Source organism: Doryrhamphus excisus, linkage group LG12 (assembly GCF_037039965.1).
Source record: "Doryrhamphus excisus strain RoL-2023G ecotype Guam linkage group LG12, RoL_Dexc_Guam_v1.1, whole genome shotgun sequence".
NCBI lineage: Eukaryota > Metazoa > Chordata > Actinopteri > Syngnathiformes > Syngnathidae > Doryrhamphus > Doryrhamphus excisus.
This window is the reverse complement of record NC_136368.1, coordinates 3,088,789-3,105,492: the sequence shown is the minus strand read 5'-3', so window position 1 is coordinate 3,105,492 and position 16,704 is coordinate 3,088,789. Positions and strand designations below refer to the sequence as shown.

The following is a 16,704-nucleotide window of genomic DNA, read 5'->3' as shown; positions in this document are numbered from 1 at the left end:
TGTCCAAAGTGACGCCTGATTCTTTACTGGCCTGAAGCACTTACTAATAATATCATTGAACATGATTTTGTTGTTTTTAATACAGCAGTAAAAAAAAAAACATCTGAATATGAATATGAAATAATGGCATTTGAGTTGCATGAAGAATTTTTTTGTAAATTGTAATTTTTGGAAAATTAGATTGGGATGGAATAGTGATAATGTTAGGTTCAACTCCAAATTGTCCATAGGTATGAATGTGAGTGTGAATGGTTGTTTGTCTATATGTGCCCTGTGATTGGCTGGCCACCAGTCCAGGATGGCCCCCGCCTCTCTCTCTCTCTCTCTCTCTCGCCCCAAATTCAGTTGGGATAGGCTCCAGCATATCCCCATAACCTCAGTGAGGATAAGTGGCGTAGAAAATTTACAAGAAGTCAAAATATATATTTCAAAAATAAAACTAAATAAAGTGCCAGAACTATTAAAGACTATTTGTTTTTTAAAGTTTAAAGTATTTAAAGAATTTTTTGGAAAATTTGGTTGGGGGGAAAAGTTGTATTATGGGAATAATGTCATGATTATGAGAAGAAAATGTACAAATTATTTAAAATATTTGGATAATTAAAAAAAATGTGCATGAGGTCAAAATACTAAGACAATTCCTGGGGGGGGGGGGGGGGGGGGGCAAACATGGAGGAAAATGAGCCAAGAGTGAAGTTGATACTAGTAGGCTTTTTCACAAAGCTGAGGTGCATATATACTATTCTATATTATGTGCTTAGGTTTATTATGAGATTTTTGCAGAGCTGCTGGAAATGTGAATTTCTCTTGGAGCTGAATAAAGCATCTATCTATCCATAAGATCATACTTTATGATATACCAAAGTGGTATTCTTTCTTTCTTTCACTATTTGGCCCTTGCTGGAAAAGGTTTAATAAAGCAAATGAAGGCATAACAACATAAGCTGTTGTCTGATAAAAGCACATCCATCTCCCTAATAGCATTCCTTTAACTAAGTGCCTCCAACTAATGTTCCTCCTGTGAAGACTGATGCTGCTTTTCTGAGACACCCACATCTTTGAAGAAGCGTTGCAAAAGGGTGAGTCGGACGTCATGAGCCACTGCGCACGTGTCGGCAGAGTAAATGTGCTCTTCATCGCAGGTTGGGAGCTTCTTAGCCTCTTCGCTCTTGCAGCGATGTCCAAGCACTGGAAGACAATCAAGGCCAGTGACTACACAAGGATGGCGACGGATATGTCGGCCATCAAAGTACATAACATTTAGATCAGGGGTCTCAAACTCAATTTACTTGGGGGCCACTGGAGCTCAGGTTTTAAAAAAAAAAAACGCATTTATTAAAAACAAAAAATTTTTAAAAACTTCTCTTTGGTTCCAATTTTCTACAAGAAAAGCTCTGATAAACCATTCCACTGTTCTCAAATATCTTACTTTTTATTTTTCTGCACAAAATAAGATGAAAAATATATAAACAAATCAAGAATAAAGAAAATCAATCAATCAGTAATAAATAAATATAATAATAATAAAACGGCAAATAATAAAAACTTAAGAAACCACATATAGTTGGTGGGTAGACTTTTTTTCAGATTAAAATGAACAAAGCATTATTAGAGCCCTGTAGACATGACAAAACACGACTATAGTCACATTTATACTCTTTTTATTTACAACATATTGCGCAACTGCAGGGTCTTGAGACACATGCTAACTCGCAAACTAGAGAGCTAGCGACCTAAACGCTAGCCTTCAAGTTATTTCCTTTAAACTTAAATAGCCAAAAACGTACCACTTCCACACGGATAGGGAAGATAACTATTAACAGTTATTTAACCTTTAACATGAACTAACATTAAACTTTCATATCAAGGCGGGGGCCTCAAACTAGTGTCCTGCGGGCCACATTTGGCCCGCGGGCCGCGTGTTTGAGACCCCTGATTTAGATCCCCGCTTTTTGGGCCAAGGTGTTACCCTCCAAGACCACCAGAGAAAAAGCAAGTCATTGATCCGCCTATAAATACGTCTATATTGAACACATGACCCCCTTTCACATCGCCAGTAAGGTCATGTGATGACATACTGGGTGGCTGCATCAGACAAAGGAACTTTGTATTGGGAAATGATGGGAGTATTACCCGAGGAGGCCTGGAGGAGAACAACTAGGCCGGTGGGTCTGTCCTCCGTGGAGGGTCCACTCTGTCCACAGATCACACAATCATAGAGAACCTCTGACTCCATCATCTCCGACGCTCCCAGGTCCATGGCTGCCTCCGTCTCCGGAGATTCTGGTGAAAAACAAAGCGTACAGTATGTGTGTGTAAGCAGACTTCCGTGTAAATTCTATTATGTTGTCCAACACAAGGTCTGGGGGCCATATTTGGCCCGCCATATTGTTTAATGTGGCCCACAAAAAAAGTCATGTAAAGAGACATTTACATTTTTTCATATATTTATTTTCATTGTATTAGTATTTTTTTTTACTTAAGACAGCTGGGATAGACTCCAGCATGCCCACGATCCTTGTAAGGATAAGCGGTATAGAAAATGGATGGATGGATACAATGGAACGATACAACAGTCAATCTAAGTTAGTTAGTAAAACGCGACAAAAGGAAAAAGATAATTATGAAATGTGTAATAATATGCTGAGGTGATGATGCATTAATAGTTTGTGAATGCAGAGGCGGCCCTCTGAGGACAACCATAAAGGCCCCGTGTGGCCTACGGTGAAAAGGGGGTTTGATGTCCCCATTTAAACCTACACATATTGTCAAGCCAGCTCATTGAATAAACATATGGATATTCGGTTATGAAATGAGTTTGAAATGTTAAGAAGTGTATTTACCAGGAAATATTGAAGGAGAAATGTCAGGCTGTGTTGATTTATGACTCTTGGAGAGAATGTGCGCTTAATAAAAGGTCACTGTGGCAGCTTACGCCGCAGGCACGTACGTATACACACACACACAGTTCAATGACAAGGCATTATAAATGGTGCGCCGCCGTGTGAATGCTACTCACATGTTGATTGTACAAGTGTTATATTGGACATGGAGGCACAGCTTGTTCATTGCATGTTATTCTACGTGGGAGAAACACAGCTTGTGTGAGGTTGGTGGTTATAGTACATGTTCAATGACTAACCAGTTACATGAAATGATGCAACTTTGATATTTTGTATCTAAAAACAGTGAATGTTGGTTTGCAAGTCAGCTCATGAAGTTACGACAGGCGGGAAAAAGGGGGCGCATGATTTGCTCACCCATGCACAATACGGGTAATCTCGCCTCAGAGAGTTTTTTATTTTTTTTTTTTCAATTAACGGTTATCTGAGCTACTTTTAATGTCAGTGTGATATCAAAATTCTGTCATATCCATCACATCCAATAATGATCATGCACTCCTCAGACAATGTAAACACTGCATGCAAGTGACAGATCACAGCATTGATTCATAGGCAACACTTCTGGCCATTTTCAAACAACCTACAACTCCAATGAACTGCATCCTAATTCAATGTCGGGATGCAAACTAAGCAGGAAGCTTCAAATAAAGTCCCAGCTCAGCAGGAAGAGGTCACACAGAGGTCACATTATAGTCCCTGTCTGGCCAGTGCACTCATTCCTCATTCTCTAACAACACAGTGTCAGGAGGGGGGGCAAGGGAGTCCAGCACCACTATTAACACAGAGACCCCATGTGGCCCCACCACCACCACCACCACCACCAGCAGCTAGCTTCTCCATTTGTCCTCGCAGGCCTGCTGTCACCACGTGCTTACCTTGCATCAACTTGCACAAAAACATCTCGAAAAGCTAGCGGGTTGCCATTCAAACGTGACAAAGTACTTTATTAAGGTCTTGTACGCCTGTCGTAATAAACGGTTCACTCTGAGAACAATGCACCTTTCTCACGGTGCCTCAAATCAAACAAATCAAACCACGCTATCAACTTCTATTTAACCAGTTTGCTGTAGTTAGAATTAAAAAAACATACTTTGAGCAACAAAATGGGCGCCGACATCGCCGCCATCACTGGGAGAGCTTCCGGCTTCCCAGCATGCCTTGTGGTACTTGTTTTGTACCACAAGTACAAAAGGCTTTAATACATGGAAAAGAGAACATCGTTGTGTTCAAAGTGTGGCTGGGGGGGAATTTGGAAAAATCAGATCAAAATATGAAGAGAAAAATAACACAAAAATGGAAAATGTAAAAAATCTAAAACAAACTGCAGATATTGAAACAATTGCTACACAACAAGAATTAAGGCAAAATATCAAAGAGAAAAAAGTTTTAATCTAAAAATACAAGTCATAATATTAGGGAAAATAACATTTTAGTAGATTTTTGTTGATAAACTATTAAAGAGAGACATAATATGATTAGAAACAAGCAAAACAAAATAAGGGATAATAAGGGAAGTTACATTATGGGAATAAAGTCATAAAACTACAAGAAAAATTAAGAAATTAATTCTATGCTGAAGGACTCTTTTCACATCAAGGGACAAAAAGGAGGAATAATTATTATTATTATTCCCTTACCAACATCCATGGCCGTTTCCATGAAACTCTTCTGCCTGGAGGCAAATTCAGCAAGCAGTTTCTGTTGCCTCTCTCTGGCCCTCTGGCGTCTGAAAAACACAAGAAATATACTTGAGCCAACACGCCACCGTGTGCCAAGTGGCTCACCTATTTACCTGGCCTTCCACAACACACATTGGAATGCCACTTTGGGGTCCGTGATTTGAAAGCTGGAAAGGCTGCTAATCAAACCAACATGATGGATTGAGCCCCACACTGTAAATTACGACACTAATTTGAGGGCATAAAAAAAAAAAAACACTCATGGCTCAATCCTTTTCACTGACGGCATCAGAGAGCCGAAAGCCTGGCCAATGAGATGAAGCCTCTTACCAGGCACCGGGGTGAATGCATTGCTACCTGGTGGTTGTCATGGAAACACCTCCGGCCAAGTGAAGTCGAGAGATGATATATTTGACTGTCTCTGGAGTGAAGCCAATCCCCAAAGAAGGCCATTTCCCAATGCTTATAGCCTACTTCTTCATCATTATGGGAGAGAAATGGGAGTTCATAAATGGGAGTGGTAAAAAAAAAAAATCAATTCTGTAATTCTAAATTGTCCAGAGTGTGACTGGTTCTTTGTCTATATGTGCCCTGATTGGCTGGCCACCAGTTCAGAGTGAATGTATCCTGCCTCTCCAAAGTCAGCGGGGATAGGCTCCAGCATAACCCCGCAACCCTAGTGAGGATAAGCGGTACAGAAAACTGATGGATGGGCAAAAGTCATAATAATATGGGAATAAGTCTAAATCAGGGGTCTCAAACATGCGGCCCGCGGGCTAAATGTGGCCCGCAGGACACTAGTTTGAGGCCCCTGCCTTGATATGAAAGTTTAATGTTTAATGTTTAAGTTTGATATGGATGCTGTATGGTATCATGTACCCAGAAAAAATTATTACGTTTGATTAATGTTCATGTTAACGGTTAAATAACTGTTAATAGTTATCCTCCCTATCCGTGTGGAAGTGGTAAGTTTTTGGCTATTTAAGTGGAAAACCTGATGTGGCCCAGCCTCGCCCAGAACCGAGCTCCAGTGGCCCCCAGGTAATTTGAATATAATGGAAATAACGTCATAATATTACAAAAATGACATTTACAAAGATTATTTAAGAAGAAAGTTCAACTACTTCTTAACAGTAATTATGGAATTAAAGTTGTAATATTACAAAAAGAAAATTTATGAAAATTATTTGAGAATAAAGTTTAACAATTTTGTTGAAATAACAATAAAATGGGGAGTGAAGTTTATACAAATAGGATTTTTCATCTATATGACAAATTTGAAATGCAGGTTTTTTTTTTCTTTTTGAAAAAATAAATAAATAAAAAAATAAATAAAAAAAACTTAATGAAAATAAATAAAAAAAAAAAATTTTTAAATAAATTAAAAAATGAAAAGAGTTTTCTTGAAAATGTCTTTGCATATCTTTGCAAAATATCCTTTCATATTTCAGTAAACCAGAGGAAACCAAGATTGTACCTCTCTTCCTTATCCATGGCTTTTTTGTCTGTTGGACTGCTCTTCTTTGGCGGCACAGGAGGCGACACCTTTCCGCAAATGTCCTGGATGCTGCGCTTGATTTGGCAGCTGCGCATGGCCGCCTTGGCGAGGATACGCTCGATGGCGGTGATTCCGTCCCCGTGAGCGTGACGGCTCGTGTCCATGTTGTCCAGCCAGGACGCGGACAGAGAGTTCTGCTTGGACGACAGCTTCTGGTGCAGCTTGACCAGCAGGGACAGCATGCTTTCTCTTATCTCCAGGATCTCCGTCACCAGCTGGGGGGGTGTACCTGGCGGCACCCAGCGCGTCGATGAGCTCTTGGGCCTGACGACCTGGTTGGCCTCTGAGCTGCTGCGGTTGATTATCTCTTGGAACTTCCTCCTGCGCTCTGCTACCAGGCTAAACACTTGGGCTTCACGCAGGTTCTGAAATCAGGCAGAAAGAAAATGAACTTTTAAATGTTGTTAGAATCTGGTGTTCTTGTGTTAAAAGCCACCAAAGTTTCAAAAATGAGCCCAGAGAGAAGTTTGGGATGGTCTCTCTGCTTCCACCCTCGTCCCCCAAGCTCTGCTTCTCTATTCACGGTGTTAGCAATGTCTTCCAGGGAAAGCTACATTTGTGTACAATTCTTAAAGACGCCACCATCAGGCACAAGTGGGTGGACTTCCTGATTCCCTACCAACATAAGAAATGTATTTTAATCTGTTAACAGCATTTCACATTGGACTGTTTAGTGAACATGGGCCACTATGCAGCTGGACTAGCCTCGTATTTCAACTCCATGTTACTAAAATGACATGAATTTTTCCTCATAATATCACCAGTTTATCCTCATAAACCGGCAACATCACATGAGAATACATTTATCTCTCAATGTTTTGACTTTATTTGCGCATAAATTACACCAGCTTTTGTTAATTTTCCAACTATTCTTAAATTTATTTCTTAAATTCTTCATTTCAATTCTTCAATTCATGTAATTCCGACTATATTCCCCATACTATTTAGACTTTATTCTCATAATATTACCACACCACCTCAACCTAATTCTCCAAAAAAAAAAAAAACTTTAGTTTGGTTTGTTGTTCCTGCTGATTTTTCTTTAGCTTACTTGTTGAATTCTACTTTGACCATGTACCGGTGGCCGCACTTTGGACACCCCAGGATTACTGTATTGGTGCATGAATACAGCAATTTTCTTCATAAAGCTCCATTCAATGAGGTTATGCAGGTGTACCTAATGTTGTGGCAGTTGCCATAAAAAAGAAAATAGAAAAAGAAGAGGCGAGCAGGTGCTGCACTAAATCAGCATCTCCCAACCCCCGACAACAACAATAAAGTCCCGGACGTTGATGGATTGTAAGGATGCTTCATTAGCATAGTCAAATAGGTACAATGGACATAAAAGTCCAATGAAATGTCCATTATAAAAATTGCGGCAAGGTTTCATTACGGCCCTTCCTGATAGAGCTTCAGACAGAACCACTTCCAAGCATACGTACAAGCTGCGTGAAGGATGCCATGACCTGCCCTGACAAGAAGGACCCGAGCCGCACTGTTAAATAAACATGCATCATATTCCCAGGACGTGGCCACATCGATCACGCTGACATGCAGTTAAAAAGCGTTTACCCAAACCCGCATTATACACATAATTAGTTTCAGCAGTGGAGAGGGAGGGGAGGGGGGGGGTGCTGAAGCACAAACCACAGCACAGCAAGCCTCCTTTCAACGTGCAAAGGAGTTCTTCAACCATCAAAGGTACAAACAGCTACCTCTCTCCAGTTGGCTGAAAGACGCCTGGAGCTCTGTGGAGTGAGGATGGCAGTGGGGTGAACAATGACGGCCGCACCGAGAGGCCAAGCCGCCTCGGGGGCCGACGGGTGGTGATGCAGCCGTTTCAGAAGCACAGTGATGTGGGCGAGGTCAAGCCGACATCACCCAGCTGGGCCTCTTACCTGGCCGTAGGACGACGCCTCCGAGCTGGTGCTGGGCGGCGCCTCTCGCTTCACTTCGGGTGCCGTCTCAGGAACTCGAACTCGAACAAAGTTGATGATGTGGTGCAGATTGGAGATGAGGTTGGTACCCGGGAACCAACTGTCGTGGCAGTGCTCCTCGATGCACGGCTCCTGAAGGTACGCCGTCACAATGGCGCACCAAAGCAGCAAAAATGGAAACATCAGCACTGGGGTCACAACAACAAAGTTGATTTCCTTTTATTTATACTTACATTTTATCTACTGTAAGAACAATTTACAGCAAAAGTGGAAAAATCTGCAGCAATTTTACAATAATTAAAAATCTGTTGTAATTCTGAGGAAAAGAAGTTGTAATTTAATGAGAAAAAAAATCATCATTTTACGAGAATGATGCAGTAATATTATGAAGACAAGGTCATTTTAGTAGCATAAAGATGAAATATTAAAGAATGACTTTTAAATAAAGTCATAATATTACAGGAAACAAACAAAACAATGAATAATGAAAACTAGGTTGTGGAAAAAGTTGCGATGCTGAGAGAATACAGCAAAAAATGTGTGAAGTTGAAATTGTCAGAAATTAGCAGAAATGACAAAATACTGTAATTTTAAGAGAATTAAGTTAAAATATTAAGTTGCAATTTTACAACAATAAATTTGGAAACTTATGAGGGTAAAAAATAGCCTTTTAGTAGCACAGAGTTTGATATTTTCAAAGTGGTAATATTAGAAAAAACAAAAATAAAGTTCAAATTTTTGGGAAAAAGGGGTTAGAAAAAAAGCTACAATATTATGAGAATAAAATCATATAATACAAAAAGAAAAATTGTGACAATTATATAAGCGGTAAGTTGGAAATTTTAAAAAAAAAACAGCAAAATGCCAAAAGTCAAGTTACTTCTGATAATATATACTTTTTCACGTATATTTTTTAATTGAAATATGTATAACTTCTTAGCATATCTACATGTATTGCTTTAGAAAACATCAAAGTTGCAGCCTTTCATTTTTCACTATGTGGCCTACGCTGGTACACAGGCACATAATATGTACATTTAGTACATATAATAATGAATGACATACAGGCAAATCTGAATAAATGCTTCACAGACGTCAGCTATACGAATCACTACACTACCAATTGCAGTCAATCATTTTATAGATGACAAATTAGGAAGTTCTGACTTCCATTCCTCTTCTCTTACCTCGTCTTCTTTGCTGTCTTGAACCTGGTTGTCCAAGCCCAGCTCGATGAGGTAGAGCACCATGCACAGCACGTGTTCCGACATATTCTGATGATCCATCCATATCTACAAAGTACATTTCATTCGACGTTAGATCCTAAGCACAGCTGATATTGGCTGATATTGGCTGGGCGGGTTACATTCCGCCGTACGTGCTGGCAACGTACAAAAATGAAGGAAACCGCAAGAGACCCGCACGTGGCCCGCATGGATTTTCAAACCCTCAGACAGCATGCAATGCCTGTAGGAGGCCCGGGCAAGGCAGTGGAGGAGTATGTGACCCTTGCGTGTGTTCCAAGTTTAGAAATAAGTTGTGTACATTGCCCTGCCAAGGCAGTGGCTCCTGCCAAGGCAGTGGCTCCTTCCACGGCGGGCGACGTACTCCTCCAGCTGTGTGTGCCTTGCCCGGCCAACACCCTGGTTCTCCCAGTCAAGATAGCCATAGGAAGCAAGTACGGCCATCTTGCAAGGTAGCGAGTGGGCTGCACGAGCCTCTTACGATGCACACACGTACGTCCCCGGTGAGTGAAACATACGACAGCCTAACACACACCTAACAGGCACACCACACTCATGATCTAAAAAACTACCAATTTTCTTCCAGAGGGCCAGGACTAAAGTTCCATCAGGACTAAAGTACGTATCATGCAACACATCAAACAGCAGATAACAGGAGCAGATACAAGGACTGACCTTGTAAAGGAGAGTGAAAATCACAATGTGCAGGGTCTTGCAGTGCAACAGCTTGATGAGACCTTTGTAGCAAGGGTGCAGCGGGGTCCTCTCCTTGTAAGGCGGCCACGGGTTACCGGTGTGAATGCCAGACTGCTTCAAGCTGGACAACACAGTAAATCCCAAACGGAAAAAATGTAGAACACAGCACAAAGGACACGTTAGTGATGCAGACATGATGACGTGGAAGCTTCCAGGCATCACAAATCTATTTTTGGGGTGGGGTGTGAATTAGTCAATGACAACACAACTCAACACAAAACGATGTTTTTAAATGAAATGTTTATTAAAAGGGAGTAAATGTACTTATCCAATATACATATTATGTGTCAAATCTCCATGATAACAGCTCATCAAAATGTCTGATTCACTTGTCTGATACTCTTCTTCATCTCTAAAGCAAACCCAACCATCATCATTTACAGTGGAAGGTACCAAATATGCAGCTATTTCCCAATTTTGTTTACATTCCCGTTGCACAATCGCCCCCACCTCCCCAATTGTATGCTACTAGAACGTGGTTATTGTTAATAATATTTTGATGTTATTCTCCTAAAATTAAATATTTTTCTTGTTAAGATCTAAAGTTTTTTTTCTTAATAATTTGACAATATTCTTGGAAAATTACTGTTGTTTTTGCTGTTGTTTTATTTATATTTTATTTTTTAAATTATACTTTTAGAATGACAACGCTGGCCAGTAAAAAAAAAAAAAAAACTTTGAACTCCCCCGTCTCATACGTTAGGAAAACTAACGGCCAAATTGAAGTGTAACTCCTCCCGTGACAAGAGTTTGATGCTTCACGGTTTTATAAGTCGTTATTATCAGCACCGCCTTGCTGCTGTTTGCGGCAATGATGACTGGTATGTGATTCCATCTCCACCCAAAATAGCATCATTATCCAAGGGTTATCTTGCACCCGATCACTTCCAACGCTCAGCACTCCTTGAGTTACCATTGGCTAGTAATGGCGCTGTCATTCATTCCATTCATCACGAGAACGGCGAACACCCACGATTCTCCTTCACCGCCAGCTGACACGTTTGTCTCGGGAGATCGCAAGCAAACAAGGGAGAGATTTCCTCAATTCTATTACAATTTAGAGTGAAATATTGATTTCTCTGGACAGCTATTTAATTGGAAGCCGGTCTAGCACCACCAGCCCTGACCTTCCTTATCAGGTGCCTTCATGAGCAGGAGAGAGGTGACCCCCCCCCCCTCCCCTCACGACACAGGTGGACAAGACTTATTTCATTGATGAATGAAAAATTGACTCTTTATTTGGGGATGTGTAGTGTTCAACTTACAATGCCGAGTATCTGTCCATTGCCGACTGCACGTCCCGCCGATACACCGTTCTGAGAACAACCATGATGGGATCGAACTCCTTCTCCCACACCTCAGCTGAGAGGAGAAAAGGAGGAGATGTTTGGTAAGAAGAGGTGGTTCAGAGTGAAATTGACTTCCTAGTCCGTTCGTGGTGGTGTAAGACTGCCCCCCAGTGGCCAGATCCGGACTAACACGACCCAGGAGTTCACTCAGCAAAATAAAAAGAAGCTGTAGGCATTAGCAAGCCAGTCAGTATTTTATATAATAAATATAAATAATAAATGATGGAATGTTGCTTGAATAATGCGGTTTAGAACATTTTAATGGTTGGGGAGGTGTTGCTAGGTATGTTTTTGTCATATTGGTGGCGTCATATTTGTAATGACTAGCAGTGGCCAGTGGAGGGCAGGCTGTATAGTTACAGTACTCCCTCCTTCATCACGATCCCAATGTGATAAGAGAATTTCCACCAAGTAGAACTCATTCATAAATGGACAGATGTCATAGTTAGCCATAGTAACCTGTTAACCACCTTCTAGACATGATTTTTAACCTTATTAGAGCCCTCTAGACATGAAATAACACCCCTATAGTCACCTTTACACTCCTATTAACCAATATAGTAGACATAACAAGAGAAAATAAGACATATTAGGCATAACAAACCTCTTTACCACCTTCTAGATATGATTTTTAACATTATTAGAGCCCTCTAGACATGAAATAACACCCCTATAGTCACCTTTACACTCCTATTAACCAATATAGTAGATATAACAAGAGAAAATAAGACATATTAGGCATCACAAACCTCTTAACCACCTTCTAGATATGATTTTTTCAACATTATTAGAGCCCTCTAGACATGAAATAACACCCCTATAGTCACCTTTACACTCCTATTACCCAATCTAGTAGACATAAGAGAAAATAAGACATACTAGGCATAACAAACCTCTACACCACCTTCTAGATATGATTTCTTTTAACATTATTAGAGTACTCTAGACATGAAATAACACCCCTATAGTCATCTTTACACTCATATTACCCAATATAGTAGACATAAGAGAAAATAAGACATACTAGGCATAACAAACCTCTTTACCACCTTCTAGATATGATTTTTAACATTATTAGAGCCCTCCAGACATGAAATAACACCCCTATAGTCACCTTTAAAGAATATAAGATATAAATACAATGTTGCCTTGGTTAAAAGAACAGTCCAAGTCTATATTGTTGACAATTACGAATGAAAGTATATTAAAATCATTTTTCAAATTTCATTTGGCTTGAATGAAATGGTGGTGCGTTCACAAAAGCAATCTCAGAGAAGCGACCAACAACCTGAAATCATTGTGTGGTTATGATAGCTATCACTGAATGCAGTTAGTAGCTAAACTTGCCAAATTGCTATCCCTACGCGACAACAAACGTATTTATTGCATGTGCGTTATGTCGGATTCTCGCAGCAGGAAGAGGCGGGATATAAAGCTAGATGGTGTGTTGGAATGTCGGCGCCTACCTTTGGGGGTGTACATGCCCTGCTGCATGGAGCCTCCTGGCTCAAAGACAGGCGCTTTGAAATCAGCTACCGCAGACAGCACCTCTTCAAAGCTGCAGCTCCCTGGTACGATACCACTCTTTGGGTTGGGATTCTCGGGAATCTGCGGAAACATTCTTAAGGAACAAATCTGTGATGGATGAAAAAGGGTACGCAGTAAATGCCTCACGTGGCTGCCGGGAGATTTATTGAAAAGGATACAAGGTCTAACAGCGAGCTGTGAGTACGATCATTCATACACAACTGCGATACCATCTCAGCCCGAAGGATCTCGTCGTCTGTCATGCCTGATGGCGAGAGCGAGGAGTCACTTTTGTTTAATGCTTTTGTGTCAGAGTCAGAGTCAATGCCGCCTAAATCTTAGGCTATGCTGGAACCTATCCCGGGGCACATATAGACAAACAACCATTCACAGCCACATTCATACCTATGGACAATTTAGAGTCTACACACACGCACCGGGAGAACATGCAAACTCCATACAGAGATGCCTCAAACTGGGATTCAAACCCAAAAATTTGCCAGGAAACCTGTTTATTATCTTCTAAATGTGCTTATTAGAGCCCTGTAGACATGAAATAACACCCCTACAGTCACCACGTTTGTATAACCCAATAAAGTAGATTCATTCATTCATTCATTTTCTACCGCTTTTTCCTCATGAGGGTCGCAGGGGTGCTGGAGCCTATCCCAGCTGTCTTCAGACAAGAGGCGGGGTACACCCTGGACTGGTGGCCAGCCAATCACAGGGCACATATAGACAAACAACCATTCACACTCACATTCATACCGATGGACAATTTGGAGTCGCTAATTAACCTAGCATGTTTTTTGGAATGTGGGAGCAAACCGGAGTACCCGGAGAAAACCCACGCATGCACGGGGAGAACATGCAAACTCCACACAGAGATGGCCCATCGTGGAATAAAGTAGATATAATCAGAAAAAATAAGACATATTAGACATAACTAAGATAACATAGGCACACATGTTAGCAGTTTCTTGGGAGTACTTACAGGCTTTAAATGGCTCCACACTCTTATTACTCAATATAGTAGTCAGAATAACAGTAAGTAAGCCATGTAAGACATACGTACATGTGTTCCCTAGGGAACCTTAGTGAGAACTCTAGTGTCTGTCTCACTGAACACTGACACCGAGTGGCCAATGTGGAATACTGTATTCACATTTTAGACAATTTGTTTAAGTATGCATTTTTTTTTACTAATAATAACTCATTATCTACCACAAAACAGTGACCAATTCAGACATTTCTGAAAAAAAAAACAACATATTGAAGCAGCGATAATCCAACTGTGATATCACGATGGACATCACAGTTTGATGGAAGAGCTGCTGCCAACTTTGGTATCGGTTGATGCAATAAATCGCTGGACAATATCGTAATATAACAGAAAGCCAATATGGAGAACCTACAGCTAACAGATGTAACTACAAAGACAAAATAGTCCCAAAACGGACCATGAAGGGATCAGGGTTTTGTTTTGTTTTCTTTTAAGTCTGTTCAGGAGGTGTGCCTGACGTCAATGAAACTTCCTTTGATCCGAATTAGGACATACTCCATCTTGCACCACTTACCTAAATGAATGCGGAGGCTTGTCAGTATGACCAAGAAGGTCAGAGCACCTTCTAGCATTGGTCTTTCCTGTTCAGAGTCTAACACGGCATTCTGATGCTGCGACGCCATGGTCAAAAGATCCACCACTTTAAACCTGCATGAACAAATACAGGAGTATTACTATGGATATTATATATTATTATTATTCTGCATTGTGTATTATATTATTATGAGAAAAAAAGCATTTCATAGAGCTGAACTATGAAAGAAAAAGAATAAAGTTGCAATATAAAATTATTGCAAAATTGAGACAAAGTCTAAATATTAAGCAGGCTATTTTTTTATAACTCACAAGGATATCTACATTGACAAAACAATTGTTTTGTAAATATTGTTGTTTTATCCTTTCTTTTTTAAGTAAATGGCCCTGGGTGAAAAACCTTTGGACACTCCTGGTCTAACGTGTATCTTTTAAAAAGACTTATATAACACGAGCATTACAAATTGCAAAAGTGCATGAGTCAAACCCTACCTCTCAAAAACACTTGAGATAAAGTAGTCCGGATCGAGCCTTGACGCACAAACCTGCAAAAACAATAAATTCATATCACAACAAGCTATGTGAGCTAGACAGACTGTGAAAAGTCCTGACCTGGAGAAGATAGATATCCGGGTCAATCATGGAGTTGCAGAAGTGCGACTGCACGTAGGTCATGGCTTGTCCTTTTATCTGGAGCCCATTCCTCACCCACATGTTGCTGTGGATCTCCGACAGGCACGCCTAGCGACAAACACACGCTGTCAGTTCAAATGGGATTTTTCGGTATCCACGGCAGAAGCTGTACCTGGATTTGCAACGGATGCACCATGATCTTCATCAGCATCTCTTGGTCAGGCAGGAGGCTGTCCAGGTCCAGGCCTTGGCACTTCACAGCCTGGAGATTGTTCCAATAAACCAGCTATCATTAGCCTGGCCTTTCCATGCAATGATTACATCTTAACAGCGACACTGACCTTACTGAGGAACATGGCGTAGTAGCGGTGTAGCGGCAAGTGAAACGTCACTTGATTTGGCGAAGGCTGGAAGAGAAACAGAAGCCATGAGAATCACCAGGCCATCACGCTGGTTTGTGTCTAACTTTACCTCATCAGTGAAGCTAATAGCATCAAACCAGATTTGAAGAGTCTCCAAACAGTAGCGGACCACAGTTTTAGTATACTCCTGAGTCTCCTGCGCAGAGACATGACAACATGTTAAAGACTCCCATACTTTGCAGTACATCTGCAAAGTAGCCGCGGGTGGTGGCCGTGACTTACTTTGACTTTGCAGTGAGTTAAAAGACCCCACATCGGTTGTGCGCAGGCCTCAAGCTCAGCTGCAAATGCTGCATAGTAGGTCTGGGACTCAAATTCCACGTGTTCGTTCAACTCACGCTTATTCAGGTTCATTCCTACCACAGCGGGAGAGGAGGGAGGGCGTTAGACCACAAAATAACTCATTTGACTTACCCGTAGTGTTTTTATTTCATTATTATTATTTTTATTGACTCAGGGCACGTTCAGTTCTGGGTACAGACTGAACTGTTTTAAGGTGAGAGTCTGAGGTTTTGTGCATTTGGCTTGAAAAACTGGGTTGTCTGTTCTGTTTAGAGAAAAGTAGAACTGCTGTGTGTCTTAGCAGTTGTGAAAATCTGTAATCAAGCAGGAGACATGCTTACAATGTAGCAGCAACATTGTCAATCTAACCCCCAGCAAGAAGACACTCAAACCCACCCAGCGGGGGTGTTATTTTTAGTGTAGTGACTACACATGGCAAGCGAGTGCCATAAGCCCACCGTTCTAATTCAGTGGCAAAGGCTCTCCCACAATCAGAAGTTAAAAAATACAGCAAGGAAGAATAAAATATGGGACTTTCTCGGTACATATCGAGAAAGTCCCATATTTTATTCTTCCTTGCTGTATTTTGGCCGTTAGTCTTTGGTTCCACTACCAGTGGTATCTATGGTCCCCATAAGCAAGCTATGGATTTGGAGAACACGATGCTCGTCTTCTAGCACATCTGAGCAGGCATCAAAGTGCAGCTCCTTTACTTTATACAACAGGGGTGTCCAAAATGCAGCCCCACATTTAGCACATTTAGCACATGCTAAACATAGAGTGTAACAAAAAAACTTGTTGTAATCTTTCAAGGAAA

At 40.9% G+C, this 16,704-nt stretch overlaps 1 protein-coding gene across 3 annotated transcripts in view; it reads right to left on the bottom strand.

The window, feature by feature from the left end:
• ubr3 (ubiquitin protein ligase E3 component n-recognin 3) overlaps positions 1-16,704 on the bottom strand; it is a 43,916-nt gene that overhangs the window by 20,391 nt on the left and 6,821 nt on the right. For all 3 annotated transcript variants that reach the window (XR_013629613.1, XM_058081828.2, XM_058081829.2), the window contains exons 10-26: positions 15,828-15,961; positions 15,655-15,741; positions 15,525-15,590; positions 15,356-15,445; positions 15,163-15,291; positions 15,043-15,095; positions 14,531-14,664; positions 13,133-13,218; positions 12,893-13,034; positions 11,343-11,439; positions 9,997-10,138; positions 9,265-9,369; positions 8,039-8,209; positions 6,060-6,505; positions 4,541-4,629; positions 2,134-2,283; positions 1,055-1,188 (exon numbers count right to left, since the gene is read on the bottom strand). Coding sequence is in view for 2 of the 3 variants with exons in the window: in XM_058081828.2 (XP_057937811.2) it covers positions 1,055-1,188; positions 2,134-2,283; positions 4,541-4,629; positions 6,060-6,505; positions 8,039-8,209; positions 9,265-9,369; positions 9,997-10,138; positions 11,343-11,439; positions 12,893-13,034; positions 13,133-13,218; positions 14,531-14,664; positions 15,043-15,095; positions 15,163-15,291; positions 15,356-15,445; positions 15,525-15,590; positions 15,655-15,741; positions 15,828-15,961 (2,255 nt within the window). In the remaining variant the exon portion in view is untranslated. The remainder of the gene's footprint in view (positions 1-1,054; positions 1,189-2,133; positions 2,284-4,540; positions 4,630-6,059; positions 6,506-8,038; positions 8,210-9,264; positions 9,370-9,996; positions 10,139-11,342; positions 11,440-12,892; positions 13,035-13,132; positions 13,219-14,530; positions 14,665-15,042; positions 15,096-15,162; positions 15,292-15,355; positions 15,446-15,524; positions 15,591-15,654; positions 15,742-15,827; positions 15,962-16,704) is intronic.